Here is a 17,325-nt window from a genome sequence, read left to right on the forward strand (position 1 = left end):
AATCTCCAATACAGTTCATATATATACACAGATAATGTAATACAAACAAATTGTCACATTAGTGTATCTCTAATAAAACACTTAGTAGGATCAAACTTGGCATTTGACAGCTATACACATTTCATGGATTGATCCAATCTTCAGGAGCATGCATGTGACTTGAGATATGTAATATATGGTAGTAGGGAGATCTATAAGGTCTGACCCTGCCAAGGAAAAGTATTTTTGAGTGTGTGGGCCTTTATGTGTTCTATTTTTATTATTTTTTTTTTATTATCCCTTTTCCTTGGCAGGGTCAGACCTTATAGATATCCCTACTACCATATATATTCCATATCTCAAGTCACGTGCATGCTCCTGAAGATTGGATCAAGCCATGAAACACGTAGAGCTGTCAAATGCTGTGTTTTATTAGATACTCTCCATATGTGTATTATGTAACAACAATGGTCCACATTTATGTGACAATTTGTTTTTATTACATTATCTGCATATATATATGAATTGTATTGGAGATTATATTGTTTATCATTATTACTATTATGTACCATATTACTGATATAATTAATACATTTATTACTGTATACCTATGTGCTTCATTTAAAGTCCCACCACCCTTTACCTATTCTCAGCTTTGCCATTTAAATACATTGTTCCCATTATCATAAACACGCAATTTTGTTTTTTGAGTAAAAAAAAAAGTTTTTTCAAAGCTTTTTTTAAAGTATACACATTTTAAAACTGATGCCTACATACTGTGTGTGTACAGTATCTCACAAAAGTGAGTACACCCCTCACATTGTAGTAAATATTTTATTATATGTTATGCGACAACACTGAAGAAATTACACTTTGCTATCATTTCTTGTTGTCATTTCTTAAGTGTTGTCACATGAAAAGATATAATAAAATATTTACAAAAATGTGAGGGGTGTACTCACTTTTGTGAGATACTGTATATAATATATAGATTTTTTTTTTTCATTTGTATGACACATTTTTACACTTTATGATATAAAACAGAGTGCCTGCAAGATATTTTGCACAGAATGCTAGACTTTTCCCATGAGAAAAGCCTAGCACTGCTTCTGTAGATTGAATATATAGATGATGGGGGTCAAGTCTGATATCCTGCTAGTCACAGCAGCAAAAAGAACATGATCCTTTTAAAAAATACTTTACTACTAGCTTTTGTAGTCTCTACCTCCAAAAATAAACATATCTATATATTTCTAGTAGTCTTTCACATAAGATATAAAAAGGAAAATGAAAAATCATTTTTTCCCATTTAAAGCTCGCTTCAGTATGACAATTATACCTAAATATTTGATTTATGTTTTAGCAGTGTGTAGGGTTGGGCAAGCTGGGAATTGTAGATTCATAGCAAGTGGGATAAAATGTCAAGATTTACTGCTAGGTCTCAGGCACAATGCAGTCTTTAAAAGAAAGCCTTTTGTAAAATTTCCAGAAATAACACTTCTGTGTCCACCACAGCTGAGCAATGCAGATAAACCTCAAGAGAAGAAAAAGACTGAAACAGCAAGTGTCACTCCTCAGATACCTACAGGTATCAAGAAGCAATCCATTACACCTCTATCACCTATAGGTATGGCATTACTCTCTGTGCACACAATCACAGCGGATATATTGAATTGCTTTTTTTCATGAGAACAGCTACAATTTAGACCCCCCCCATTTTTTTAATTTTTTTATACTTTTTGGAACACCCAAGTGATATTTGTTTTTTCACATTCACTCATGTCTTCAAAAACTGTTCAAACTATGCAATAGATGCTAATACAAGTTGTTTTTTAATCGTTTAACTGTATGTAACGTGTTATATTTGGCTAGTCCTCTGCTGCCCCCTAGTGTTTAAGTGGAAATGTGTAAAAGGTTTCTTGAAAAGGAAATTAGAGCAGAGATCAAACTTATTAGATATGGTAGTTAGCCTGGAGACCATCATGTCTGACACTCTTCATTATTACTTGTTGGTCTCAATAGGTATCTCTGGTTATGTACAAGGCATTTTGAATATGCCATGTAGAATGATGAAATGTCATTGTGTCCTTCAGTGATCATTTTGCTATTTATTTTGAAACCACATATTTTTGACTTGAGGCATAACAAGGCAATATTGTAATATTGATCCTACAATAAATTCTAACAGCTTTGAAATGCATCTTTGTAAACTCTTTAAAGTGTAAAAAAAAACCCTAGAACAAAAATTGAATCTATTGCAGCTTAGCTTTTTTCAGGATTCTTTCCTCTATTTTCACCTGGTGGTCCTGGTCTTAGGGCAAAACCACTTTTTTGTATCTGTGGAGCAGGAGCATTGTCACCCTTGGCCGCTCTCCAGATTTGGAAGAAAATACAAATAAATAGGAACTTGCTTACCCAGAACTGTCAAAGGTCATCCTCCTCTGTCGATCTTTGCAGTCTTGCACCTCCAAGGAGATAAGACCATGAAACAAACAAAAACCAAGGTGTACTGGATTGTGTACAATGAAATGTATTCAAGCAATTCAAAAAAGCTGATATTGCACACACCTAGCCCTGCTTGGGTTATACATGTGTGTCTTATATGAAGCCTGTTGCAGTTTGGATGGAAAGGAAGAACCATACCCTCTTCTGAACAGCCTGAAGGGGATTAATGCAAACTGGAATAAAAATCTGTAATTTAGATCAACTATGAAAGTTGGTCCAATATTGGGTGTATTTGGAATGCCTCCTTCTGCTCTTGATATGCTTTGGGGTTGTTGGAAGGCAACATGGTTTAATATCATATTTCTGCAGTTTCAGTTCCTGGTTGATGCAGACAGGTGGCCTTTAAAATTTAATAAGTTGCACATCAAAGCTCATTTACGTTTAAATATCCAGAATGGGGCTCCTTTTGGTACATATGAGACGGGCCCTCTGTCTCAAATGTTGGTCTATGGAGCATCAGTGCAAGAAATGCCCCTTAGATAGGCTTTCTGATGGACAAGTCTCTTTGGCGAATCAATGAACATCCTCCTTAAGGAAATCACTAAGGAAAAAGACTACTACCCTTGTGTTCCTAAAAGGAAGGCAAAGTCTTCATCTGGTAAACCTTCAACTCCTGAGGCAAAAAAGGGTTCCTTTCATTTCTGTCAAGCCTCCAGGTCCAAAGCAAAGCCTAGAACTTAGTTCAGCTGTAACTGCTAGAGCTCCAAGTCTGAGCAAGTTCCCCCTCACTGAGGAGGCACCCCCTGTTACCAGAGCGGTAGGGATATCTTTTGTCACGGCCATCCAGCCCCAGGACATTTCAGATGTTTGAATCCAGAACATTGTATCTGGAGGCTAAAAACAAACATTTCTGCATCTTTCTCCACTTTATTTCATGTTGTCAAACTTGACACATCACAACACAGATTGGCGGACATTCATGCTACTTTAGGATGTTCTAGAGAAACCCTATTTTTTATGAAGAATGCATGCAGCAGCTTTTGATGAAGATGAACATAGCATGCTTTGCATGCAGTTCAAATACACCTTAAACCTAGGTTCACACTACAGCATTTCTGCGGGCTGTGTTTATGTGGTCACAGTGGACCATACATCTCAATTAACTGCCTTGCCCACGGGGTTACCGCCATTTTGACCATGCAATTTCCCTGTGGTTTCTACGCACACTGTGATTTTACATGCATGGGGGGTGCCAATCGGAATGAATGGCAGCCCCACACATTTTCTCAGAGCAGCGTGTTTTCTCTGCAGGTTGTAACAAGTCTTATAGGAAATGGTGTGTGCTGTGTATTGAAACCTAGCAAGTCAAATGCAGCCTCTGAACTGTGCACTGCTCCAGTGAAAGTTAATAGTATGTTGCTGACCTGCATTTTAAACATTGACCATCTACATGAGCCTTTTAACTGCAAGGCTTTTGTCATTATGTTCAGCCACTCTTGTGATCCACATACTGCATAACCAGGATGGCAACAACACTTTTCATGAACACCGCTTGTGGCTACACAGCTGGGTGCCCACTGTACATGCGCGAGTCGGGCTGCACGTTGTAAATAATGGATGCGGTCTGCTGGGACTTGTCAGTGTCCTAGAAGACTGCAGGGGGTAAGAAGGAGAATTTCTGGTTCCGAAATTTTGGAATGAAAGGGGAAAGCAGGTACCTGCCCTCGCTCCTCAAAAGTGCCAATTGTTCAGTTAGAATGGGGAACGAGTCCTTTAAAGCAGAACTTGCCCTTTTGGATGAAGCTCCGCTTTAACAGTAAAATATTAAAAAAGAGAAAAATAAAAATGTTAGTAAATAATATACACTTGCCTTATCTAATCCTACCACACCTTCTGTACTGTAGATGTTGATGTCACCATCCTTCCAGCTAGATTCCAGGGAATGCTGCATACCCCAAATTTAGCCAGAATATGATTTTACACAATGCTGGAATATAATCTTGTGAGGTTTGGAATATTCAGCATTCCTATATAATGCATTGAATTTAGATTTTCTTTTTTTACTGTCTTAGCTTAGCAAATGGGTTGAAGTTTAGAACAACTTTGCATTAAGCGCCACGCAAGATCAATAGATTCATAACATTTGGGTAAGGTTTTTTTAAACATTACCTGGATAAGCCTCTGTGTTAGACCTATGGACACTGCTATGCTTTAAAATAGATTGTGTGGTCTTTTCTAGACTTACCAATACAGTGCAGTGCAAGCCTATACCTGTTAGATACACTATATTACCACAACTATTGGGATGCCTGCATTTACATGCACATGAACTTTAATGGCATTCCAGTCTTAGTCCGTAGGGTTCAATATTGATTTGGCCCACCCTTTGCAGCTATAGCCGCTTCAACTCTTCTGGGAAGACTGTCCATAAGGTTTAGGAGTGTGTCTATGGGAATGTTTGACCATTCTTCAAGAAGCGCATTTGTGAGGTCAGGCACTGTTGTTGGATGAGAAGGCCTGGCTCGCAGTCTCTGCTCTAATTCATCCCAAAGGTGTTCCATCGGGTTGAGGTCGGGACTCTGTGCAGGCCAGCAAAGTTCCTCCTGCCTGAGAATTGAACCGTGTATGGGCAGGCTGAATGTACCAAGTTGATGGATCGATTAACTTGGGTATAACCAGTATGCCAGGTTTTACCTGCGATTTATCACTAGCTTATGCTATAGCCTCTGGCAATTATCACTGTCTTCTCCGGCAGGGATGGTTTGCCTAGTACATTCACGTCTTTGTAGCTGGTCTGGCCTTTGTAGTCACTGAGGTGACCTTTCTGGGTCAAGTTACATGTGATGATTTTACCGCTGACATAAAACAAGATCGCCCTTGGTCTATAGGAATAATCCCTGCTCCTTGAAAGATACAAAATTCATCTGGCACATCCCTCATATATCATGGTTTTTGAATTTATACTGTATAATATAACTTGCTAATACATGGCATAATAGAAACTCAAATTGGGGCAATAGCCTTGTTGGTTTTTACAGTATTTAACCACTTCCCACCCGGCCAATGTACATTTACGGCCGGGTGGGAGCTCTCTACTTCTGAGTGGACATTCCTGAACATTCTTCAGAAGGAGGGGGATCGTGTGCTCGCGCAGCGGCGCGATCCCGATGCGCTCGTGTCACCCGGACACGGCGCATCTCGGATCGGCAGGAGGGCTCTGTGATTGGCCCTCCTGATCACATGACGGCCGTGTCCAATCGTGGCCGTCATGTGATGTAAACTAACAGCCGGTTGCTAGGCAATCGGCTCCTCCTCTCCTCACATTGAAGTCATCGCTGAGGAGAGCAGATCGCTGCAGCGGGCTGATGATCAGTGAGTATGAGCTTTTTTTTTCAGCTTTTTACTCACTGATCACCAGCCTAGTGTAAACACACAACACACCACACAGTATAAACACAATGTCCCCACATATGTCCCCAAAACACACATGTCCCCAAATAATAAAAACACATGTCCCTAATAATAAAAACATGTCCCCCACATATGTCCCACTAAAATCGCATGTCCCAATGATTATCTGTACACATATGTCCGTGATCACCTGCACACATATGTACATGATCATTTGCGTACATATGTCCGTGATCACACAAACCAATTATTACACACTTAACCAAATTTTTTTTTACCAAAGACATGTAGCAGAATACATTTTGGCTTAAATTTATGACAAAATTTGATTTTATTGGATTTCTTTTAAAATAGAAAGAAGAAAATATTGTTTTTTTTTTTCAAATTTCCGCTCTTTTTTCGCTTGTATCACAAAAAATAAAAAACGGAGTCGTTAATAAATAACACCAAAATAAAGCTCTATTTGTGCAAACAAAATGATAACAATTTAATTTGGGCACAGCGTAGCATGACCGCGCAATTGTCATTGAAATTGTGAGAACGATGAAAGCTGAAAATTGGGCTGGGAAGGAAGGGGGTGAAAGTGCCCTGTATTGTAGTGGTTAATAATATTATTCTAATAATAAACCTATTGATTTTATATACCGGTTATCATTGTCTCATTCCTAAAAAGTCCTAAAAGTGTGAACATTAGAATTTACAGGATGTTGGTACACCGTCATATAAAAAGTCACCTCAATTGTTAAAGTGTTCCAAAACCTAAAAACGTTTTTTACCTAAATGCATTGTTTGCATTAAGGTAAAAAACTTTTTCAATTTCCCTGTGCCCCCTCTTCCTTGTGTGAAGAGTTAGAGAGGGGAGAAGAGATCAGCACTGTGCACAGCTGCATCTATTCTCCCCTTCCTCTTTACACAGCATTTGAGAAGCAGCAGGCACCATTGGCTCTTGCTGCTGTCAATAAAATGCAGTGAAGAGAAAGTGGGGGGTGGGCCTAGGTCCCGTTGTGTAAGTCTGTGGAGCTCGGCTCCGTAGATACAGAGGTCGGGAGCACGTAGACTGTGTTTCTCCCGATAGCAAGCGGCTGGCTATGGTTGTTCTAAAAAGAAAAGGAGGAGCCAAGATCGCCACTGGGGAACCCCAGAAGAGGAGGATCGGGGTCACTCTGTGAAATACTGCAAGGAGCAGGTAAGTATAACCTGTTTGTTATTTTAATTTAAAAAAAATCTGACTTTAGTAACACTTTAAGAATATATAGTATTAACAGGAGACCTTACTGAAAATACTTTAACACAATCCTTGGAGGGAGAAGTCTACACATTTTTGTTGCACAAAACTGTTATTGGGTTTTTAAGTGTTAATGCAAGATATGAAAGGCATTCACATAAAGAAACAAATGCAAAAACAGTAAGAGTGGCAAATAAAAACAACATACATAGGCTCACCAATTGGAGCAGTGGCGACACTGCAAGTGACATCACAAACCGTAAGGCACATACTACATATTCAACTTAAATGGAGACTGGGAGAAGCTCCATTGGTAACATTACCATATGAAAGGTACACCTCGATGGGGGGGCAGTAGGAGTATAGCAATAAAGCCCAAGACGGGGGAAAGGGGGGAGAGATAAGTGAAGCGTGCAGAAAAGCCACTCAAAATCCACGTTGGGCAGCAAAGAGGAGGAAAATAGAGAGGGTCAAAAACTTGCATGGGAGGAGAATCCCGTGTGGGCGAGCTGATTTACAAAATACAAAAGATCGGTCAAACGGAGCGTAAAGAACTGTCTAGATTTAAATGGTCATTATGGGCTATCCCAAGATCCCATATCTTCAGAAATTTGGTCTGGGTGTCAGTAAGTATGGATATGAGCTCATGGACCATGGTTCCCTGGAGTTGCTGCTTAACTTCAGGGAAATGAATGAATTGGTTCTAGACCAGGGTCTGCCGGGTTGCCAAGAACTCAAACCCCACCAACTTCTTCTGAGTTTTAGTTAAAGACGAGACCGACTTGTGTAGCAATGCTTCCCAGGGACTTCGTGCAAGAGAAACAGTTAGGACAGTGCGAATCAGAGGATAGTCCAGAATCGTAGGGCTTTGGGGCATGTCCACCAAATATGAAGGAGAGTGGTTCCCTGCATCCCTGAAAATACAGAGGAGAAGCATACGGGACATATTTGCCCGTTTTAGGGTCATATACCAACTTGAGAGTAGTCTATAGGTTCTCCTGGACGAATATGATAAGAGAACATTTAGAAGAGTCCAGAGAGATTTGGTTCTAGACAGGTTGGTCTAAGGTCTTGCCCAGGTCCACCTCTCACTTAGAAATGTATGGAAGCCTGTGAGGGCCTATGTTGTCCATTAAAGCTGCATCTGACACAAGGCCTTCCAGGGAAAGATCCTTGCGGCAGTAGTTTTCAAATGAGGTTAAGTGTTTGGAAGATTCCCATTCGTGTGTAAGGAGGCTGCGGATGTAGTGGCGGATTTAGGTGTATCAGAAATGCTCAACGGATGGGAGTTGCCAGTGTCCCTGCAAATATAAAAAGGATTTGATGTCCTTGTGGAACAAGATCTCCCTCTTCCTCACCACCAACAGAATGGCAACGGGTTATCATAAGCAGGGGAGGGGGGGGGGCATATCTAGAAATGGCCACTAAGGGGCAGATGTGGGGACACAAAGCCAGTGGAGATTTTCACAGAATCTCACAGGCTCAACAAACGTAGCAGGGTCAGGTCAGATACAGAAGGATAATAAGGGGGCTGAGTCCACAGGAGATTATAAACAGGAAAGGGAGTCTACATACTTTTTATCATATAGTAGATGTGATCATTTGTCCAGAGTTTTGACTGTAAAGTATATACATTTTTGGCCATATAGTATATTCCGTTCATTTTTCAGACCCTCCATCTTGTATGGTGTCAACAGTTTTTTGGCTATATAGTGTATATGGAATTTAGACCAGATAGGTTTTTCAGTGCATTTTTCTGCCATTCTGGGGGTTATTTACTAAAGGCAAATCCACTTTGCACTACAAGTGCACTTGGAAGTGTAGTCGCTATAGATCTACGGGGGGACATGCAAAAATAAAAAACAGCATTTTTGCTTGTACATGATTGGGTGGTAAAATCAGCAGAGCTTCCCCTCATTTCAGATCTCCCCCTTAGATCTACAGCAAATGCACTTCCAAGTGCACTTGCAGTTCATTCGTAGTGCAAAGTGGGTTTGCCTTCAGTATATCAACCCCTCTGTCTTCTACAGTGTTGTCAGCGTTTTGGCTATATTTTCTGACCCTCTGTTTTCTATGGTGAATGTTTATTCATGCATTTTTCTTATTCTTTATCTTCTATAGCTCACAGGGATGACCTCATAGCAAGTGTACTAACAGGTAAATGCATATGTTATGTTATGGGTTTTGTTTTTTTATATTGATAATAAGATTGTTATTGATTTTTATATTTTTATGGGATTTGTGTGCACATGCTGTGTTTTCAAAAACAATTTGAAAAATATGTCACTAATTTTATCTTGTATGGAAAGAAGCAGCCTATATTTCAATAATTTTTTTTCAGCATAGCAGAGTTTTTAATAAAGAGGAAAGGGTTAAAACTCTGCACTTCAAGGATGGGGCTGTTCCTTGATTTTACAGCACGCACAGCTCATTAAAGTGGTTGTAAACCCTTACAACAGACTTTGACCTACAGGTAAGCCTAGATTAAGGCTTACCTGTAGGTCTAAGAAATATCTCCTAAACATACATGGTTTAGTAGATATTTTCTGAAAGACAGGCACTGCTGTCTACGGCGCATGCGCCGTAGACAGAGGTGTGCAGGCGCACTGAGCGCGCCGCAGTTAACAGCGATATGCCGCGAGTGGCGGCTCCCATGAGCATGAGCGGGAGTGGCGTAATCGCGGCTCCGATGAATGACAGCACCGGAGCAGTGAGACCCACCAAGAAGATGGAGGCTCCGGACTACAGGGGACAGCGGCGACTTCGCTGGCTCCTGTGTCAGGTAAGTGACACATAATGGACTACTATGCGATGCATAGTAGTCCATTATGCTTTACCTTTGCAGGGAATCAAAGAGGAATGAAAACCCATCAGGGTTTACTTCCTCTTTAACCTCTAAGTGAGAACAAGGGAGAGCAGAGTTTGAATTATCAAACTTCAGGTGCATAATAAATTAAAATTTTGACGCCAAAGAATTTAAAACCTTACATGAAAGCAAGTCCTATCCAGAACGGCAAGCTATCATTTTAAAGGGAATAGCTTTATGAAATTGTTAATTTTTTTTTTTCCAGTTAATAACAGGAGGTCTGTTAGGCCCCTTTCACATGGAATCTAAAAAGTCTGAGTATGAAAGGGACCTTAAGTGATTTTGCAGCCATCAGCTTATTAACTTCCATTGGCGTGCACAATAATGTATTTTAAAGCCTCAGCCCTTATCTGATATAATCCCTGCTGAGATCAATTCTTAGTTGAGATGGAGCTGCCCATTGATGCATGTTCAACCATTTCATTTATTTTATGCTGTTAAATAGCACTTGCATATCTGAATTTAACAATAAAGGACACAGGTAAAGAATTCAGAGACCCTGGGCTATAGGTTCCCACCTTCAGGTAATTGAACACTGGCATAGCTTTCGAGGACACTCCCTTCTGGGTGCCTCCTTATTAACCCTACACTACTCTGAATCCTCAGTTTTATGCTAATGTCCTAAGGTCTTGTCATAAGATCTTGTCTTCCTTTGGATGACCTGTAATGTTGCTTCAGGCACTGAATCCTCTGCACTCACATTGGCACTTGGTGTAATGTGTGTAGTCACCCGCTGGGTACTATACAGGTCCAGGACCATGGTTCATCACTTTAAAACCCAGACCTTGAAGACCTGGGGCGATGCCCACCATGACAGGCAATGCCTGGACTCTATGTGCAGACCCGGACAGGTAAGACAGGGTCAGCCTTTATCTCTGACCAATTTTAAAAACCAGGGCTATGTTTGGAATGTATTAACTTTTACAGTCTTGGCTCTAAAATGCAACCGCAGGTTGCACATTTAACTGCCTTCTAGAGCCCTTATAAGGTACTGAGACATTTCCTCCCACCCTTTCGCATGATGACTTCGCTATGGTATACACCCAGGTTACTGGGTACTTCTTCTGGACACACTTGCCCTATATTCCACACCCTACTCCGTGAGTACCTCACAGGGGAATACCCTCACCCATAGCTACAAAGGAGATCAGGCAAAAGAAACCCAAGGCAAAAGCTTGTGCGAACATGTGCTCTGTCAAAGGTCTACACAACTCTCTCCTTAGAGGAACGATACTTCTGTTGTACTGGAGCAGGAACCTATTTCAACACTGATCTGCGCCAAATTCTAGTTTTATTTCAGGCACGCAACAAACCGCCTACCTGCATAATTTTCTGCATCTGCCACAATTCCTAGGACGTACAGCCATCTTAGTCCAGGGCTACAAAACACCCATGCCTCTTCTTCAGCTCCACTGTCTCTTCCTTAGTTGAATCTTGATATTCTTTCTGTAGATGAGGCTGACACAGAAGGGAATGATGAAGATATAGAGCCGGTATTATAGGAGGCTGCGGAAGATTTTTTTTTTTTTCCCCACACTGTTATTGTTGCTTTGCCTAAAAGCCTTGGCATTGTAGAACTTGATTCGCCTCCATCTCGCAAAGCTTTTTTGGGTACAAAGAGAGCTGCAAAATCTATGAAAAACATTCTCTCCTCAGAAACAAATAGAATGGGCAATCTGTGAGGAATTACTCCAGTAGAAATTTTCATTGCAAAAATCTTTGCCGAACTCCATCATGTGGAAAAAGGTTTACCAAAAAATAGTCAGTTTCTGTAGCCGATCCTACCGTCTCAATCTTAAAAATCTCACGTTACCAATTAAAGATGGTTTTGCCCTACATTCACACCTATGCAATTTGCAGAAATGCACTACACTCAGTTTAACAGGGTTTCCTATGGAACACGTTCGCATCTACAGGTGATACTCGAAAAATTTGAATATCGTGCAAAAGTTAATTTATTTCACTAATGCAACTTAAAAGGTTAAACTAATATATGAGATAGACTCATTACAAAGCAAGCTAGTTCAAACCATGATTTGTCATAATTGTGACAATTATGGCTTATAGCTCATGAAAACCCCAAATCCATAATCTTATAAAATTTGATTATTACATGCAATCAATAAAACAAGGATTGTACATAGAACAATATCGGACCTCTGAAAAGTATAAGCATGCATATGTACTCAGTACTTGGTTTGGGCAGCAATTACTGCCTCAATGTGGCGTGGCATGGAAGCGATCAGCCTGTGGCACTGCTGAGGTGTTATGGAAGACAAGGGTGCTTTAATAGCAGAACTTTCTATTAATGTGCTTTGATACAGCACTTTGGGAGCATCTAACTTTTGCATTTACCTATTTGAGGCTTTTCCTCCTTATGGAAGGTGTCAGTGATGGTTTAGTGCACAACGGTCAGGTCAGCAGTCTTTCCCATGATTGTGATTCCTACTGAACCAGACTGAGAGACCGTTTAAAGGCTCAGGAACCCTTTGCAGGTGTTAGCTGATTAGCGCGGGACACTTTGAGACTAGAATATTTCACCTTTTCACAATATTCTAATTTTCTGAGATTGTGGATTTGGGGTTTTCATGAGCTGTAAGCCATAATCATCACAATTATGACAAATCATGGCTTGAACTATCTTGCTTTGCATGTAATTAGTCTATCTCATATTAGTTTCACCTTTTAAGTTTCATTATTGTAATAGATTAACTTTTGCACGATATTCAAATTTTTTAAGCATCACCCGGGTGCATTTTTGAAAAGGGTCAGGGACTTTTTTTCCCCGCAGCACTTTGCATGTAATAGACTTTAATGGAGCTGCATCAAAAACACAAGTGCTGCGTTTTAGATGCGTTTAACTTTTTTCACTTTACCACATTTTGTATAGCTGGTTGCTAAGAAGCGAGCCAGGAAGCTGGCCACTGCATCCTTAATCGATTACTTATGAGCTGTCAGCGTGGTTGCCCGCTGACAGCTGTATGTAAAATAAAGAATTACTGGCAAAAAAATAACATGGGCACCCCCTCAAATCCATACCAGGTCCTAAGGTTGGGGACAAGCGAGCTTCCCCCAACCAACCACCCCCCTCTCCTGAACCATACCAGGCCACATTCCCTTAAAATGGGGGGGTGCCAAAGCACCTTGCCCCCATGTTGATGGGGACAGTGGCCTCCCCCACCATGTGAGGATGAGGTACATGGCCCTACCCATTCACCATTAAAGTGAATAAAGACAGTACAAGAGCATTTGACAAGTTCTTTATCAAAAAAATTAAAAAAACAATGACCCTGATGAAGATCCATCGTCAATCTCAACACCCGCCACCACCGATGACATCAGGTGATGTCGCCGGGTGGCCTGCCCCTTATCTAAGAAATGGTAAACAGTGGAGCAGGCAGACTGCGGGAGCATTCGCCGCGAGAAGAGCTTTTTTGTTTCTTTTTTGGGGTCTAGCAGTGCAGAGGGCGTCGTGATTATGACTATGGATCTACATCAGGTTTTAAAAAATTTTTAAATGAGGGACTCATCAAAAACGTTTGCACGGTCTATTCACTTTTACACTTTTACACTTTTTTGGTGAATGGGTGAGGGCACTGTGTACAGTGGGGGGACGGGATCTGATTAGCCCCCTCACCTGCAGACCCCCACAACCACAGTCAAGAATCGGGGGGGGGGGGGAGAGGCCTTTGTCCCCATTAACATGAGGAAAAGGTACTTTGGGGTGGGACACCTTGTGCAATGAACCCCACCCCCCCCTTGCTGAGAGCATGTGGCCTGGTATGGCTCGCTCGCCCCCTCCCTTTCCTGACCTGCTGGGTTGCATGTTCAGATAAGGGTCTGCTATGGATTTTGGATGGTATGGATGTCTGTAGACTTCCGAGATGCGAGAGAAGATGATGGTAATTCTCATTCCACCAGCTTGGCTTCAAAGATCCTGGTACACAGACATACTGGGACGTCTGATAAATGACTCCTGGACTCTTCCCAAAAGCCCAGACCTGTTGTCTCTGGGCCCTCTGTTCCATCCTGCATTTTAGTTTCTGGCTTAAATAGAATGGCTGTTGATGCACAGGTCTTTAGAGACAGAGTAGTGTGAACACAGAGGCTTCAATCCCAGAGATTATTCTGTGCCTCGCATTCTGGCCTTCCTACTATCATGTCATGCCAGAACTTTGGCCCAAACAGGCTTTTGCCTTGCCTATTTTTCAAAAATCTCTGGCTTCAAACTCCTTGTCAAATATGGCCTTTTTGGTCACTGTTTCAGAGTTGGGGGCTCCCTCTTGCAAGGAGATGTTCTTCATATTTTACAAAGACAAGGTGGTCTGACACTGAAGATCCTTTCTTACTGGTATCAGTCTCTTCCACCTCAGTGGAGACTTATTCTTACCATCCTTTTTGTCCTGCTCCGAAGCATCAAAAAAATAAGTTCTCTTTTTTTTTTGCCTGGGTGTAGTTAAAGCAATACGAGTATGGATACAGACAGAACAAGCAGCGACAGATATCCCATTGGAAGGATTAGTGTGGATTCCAGATACAGAAATACCAATGGGATTGAGAAAACATCCAATACTAGGGGAGACATTACGAATAACTAAAAGAGTATTCAGGAAAACATCTATTTCAAGAATTCCCAGTCCGCTCCTTCCTATCCTTGGTACCCCAGCATTTCTACCGGGAATGACAGATCCAAAGTTTAAAACAATACAAGATAGAGGTATGAGTAGAATTTGTCATTTCTCGGTAGGCAACCGGTTAATGACTAAAAAAGATATTGAAAAAGGAATGACATTAGGATTAGACCCTTTCAGAATGAGGCAATTAGAAGCCTTTATTAGATCTAAATCAAAGGTATACGTAGAAATAAGGGCATTGACTGAGTTTGAAGAGATCTGTTTGAAAGGAGAGGAACTGAGACATCTGATGTCTTATTTTTATAGTATGTTAATAGAACAGGAGACTTCACAAGATTTGCCCTTTTTACAGGCTTGGGAAAGAGATTTAGGGACTACGTTTTCCCCAGAACAAAAGGATAAGATGCTGTTGTTTAATCAAAAGGCCTCGATGGCAAGCAGATATCAAGAAGGGGGATACAAGATCCTTACTAGGTGGTATAGAACACCAAAAGTGTTACATCAAATTTACCCCCAGATATCAGAGACATGTTGGAGATGTCATGGAGCAGAAGGAACATTATTACATATATTTTGGGAATGTCCAAAAATTAGAGTGTTCTGGGAGATGGTAGCCGATACTATTGTAAAGATTACAGGAATTGACCTGGGAGATAAACCGGCAACTTTTCTGCTGCTGGACATCCCAATGGCAATAGAAAGATTCAAAAATTCTTTGCTGAGACATTTATTGATAGCAGCAAGGGCATGTATCCCGGTTCTGTGGAAAAAAAGCAACCCTCCAGCTAGAGCACAGTGGTTTCAGAGAATTGCAGAAATCCAACAAATGGAAAATTTAACAATGACAATGAGAGATCAAGACGAGAAATATCAGAAGATCTGGGCTCCATATCTAAATTATAGAGAAAGTATGATGTGAAACATTTCGAAATATGATAGAGCGGGGGGGAGTGAGGGGGGGGATTATAGTGAAAATTCAAACTTTTTTTTTTTTTTTTTTTTTGTTTGTATATTTATTTATTTATTTTTCTGGGAGGGAAGGGTGAGGGAGGGGGGAGGATGACGTGGAATTGAGGTATGGATTGAAATATTATAAGACTGTTATAGCTGTTAAAGAAGTTGTAGATGTATAACGAAATGTAATGTGAAATCTATGGAAAGAAAAGATGAAAAAATAAAGAATTTATTAAAAAAAAAGCAATACGAGTCTACCTCAAAGCTACAGCTTCGATCAGGAACACAGATTCCTTATTTGTCCTGTCCTCAGGACCTTGTAAGAAACAACCTGCTTCCAAGTCCACCATCGCTCAATGGATAAGAAATCATATCACCAGAGCTTACATTTTCAAGGACACATCTCCTCCCAGTGCTTTTACAAACTCATTTGACCAGTGGGATTTTCGGGGACTTTTCTGGCCCAGCTGTGTAAGGTGGCCATCTGGTCAAAATTCTCTATCTATGCAGGGGACCGGACTGCAACCCACCATCACGGATTAGCGGGTCCACCATTTGCAGGAACTTTGTGCTCCCAGGTCGGGGGCGGCAAACGGGACTTCTGTCATAGGGGACTTGCGGCCTGTTCGTGCTGCGCTGGTTGCTAGTGGGGGGGAGCACTGGGCTATGTTTTGACCTGTTTAATTTTCTATGTGGGGGGGGGGACCCTCGGGTATACCGTGGAGCCTGCGGGAGCCTTTCCCGCCCGATAGGGCACATTACCGAGAGGTGCTGGGGAGAGGGGGTCTCCTCCTCTTTTATTGACCTATGCCTCGGCATTGTGGCGTGCACCTGGGGGGGAGGGGGATGTTTTTGGGGAGGCCGTGGGGGAGAAGCACGTTCGGCTGGACTTAGTGTTCGGTGGTGGGTGCTGAGGACCCTCCGCGGCCCCCGCTCCCACATGGTAGACTCTTTTGGTCTATATGGCCTCCTGCCTTGATGGTCTCCCTCCCCCCTGGCTGTACTTACTGCCGCATGGGACGTTCTATGCATTTGCTTACCTAATGTCTTTGCTTTTAATTTTTTACTGTTATGCCGGTTTATATATTTTCATATTATTATGTCTGTCTTTATCTATTTTCACATGTGATTGTTGGTTGCCGGGGGTGAGATGCTATACAGGACCGGGAGTTCACCCTTACAACTCGGTTCACTCCAGCTCCCACTTAGGTTTTCGCTCAGTTACCAGAGATAGCTCTGGTGAGCGTTGCAGCCGTATAGGCTACTTTAGTTTTGCTTACTTGGCCGCTCAGGACTGTGACGGCCCCCTTCCCCTTATTTTGTTTTCTTACGCCCCTCCTTCTTTCCCGAGACTCCCCAATTTTTATAACTCCCTTCCATTCCCTTTCCTTTCCCCCTGTTTTGCTATTTTTCTTTTACTTCCCCTTCCCCTCCTCCCCTCCCCCACCCCTACCCTTTGACTTGCTAGTCACTTTTTTATTTTGTAGCGATGGACGCCATTCACATACTCTCAGTTAACGCGAAGGGCCTCAATATACCCGAAAAGCGTAGGATTCTCATACATGACATGCGTCGGGCCAAAGCGGACGTGGTTTTTATCCAGGAAACTCATTTCAGAGACGGTAGTGTACCATTCCTTAAAAGTCGACATTATCCTTTTGCATACCACTCCAAATATGCGGTAGCCAAAGCGAGAGGGGTGACGATCTTAATCTCGGCGAGGGTACCGTGGACGCTGATTGGCTCCCGAACAGATGAGGAGGGCCGCTTCCTGTATTTAAAGGGACTGATTGGGGGTAGGAAGGTCACAC

At 41.7% G+C, this 17,325-nt stretch overlaps 1 protein-coding gene across 2 annotated transcripts in view; it reads left to right on the forward strand.

Annotated features, from left to right (window-relative positions):
* Positions 1 to 17,325, forward strand: part of PLCB3 (phospholipase C beta 3) — a 272,101-nt gene that overhangs the window by 190,355 nt on the left and 64,421 nt on the right. For both annotated transcript variants that reach the window (XM_077455793.1, XM_077455792.1), the window contains exons 25-26: positions 1,495 to 1,606; positions 9,182 to 9,217. In XM_077455793.1, the coding sequence (XP_077311919.1) occupies positions 1,495 to 1,606; positions 9,182 to 9,217 (148 nt within the window). The remainder of the gene's footprint in view (positions 1 to 1,494; positions 1,607 to 9,181; positions 9,218 to 17,325) is intronic.

The sequence above is a fragment of the Lithobates pipiens genome, unplaced genomic scaffold (assembly GCF_037356315.1).
Source record: "Lithobates pipiens isolate NorthernLeopardFrog02 unplaced genomic scaffold, aLitPip1_a1.2 Scaffold_10, whole genome shotgun sequence".
Lineage (NCBI taxonomy): Eukaryota > Metazoa > Chordata > Amphibia > Anura > Ranidae > Lithobates > Lithobates pipiens.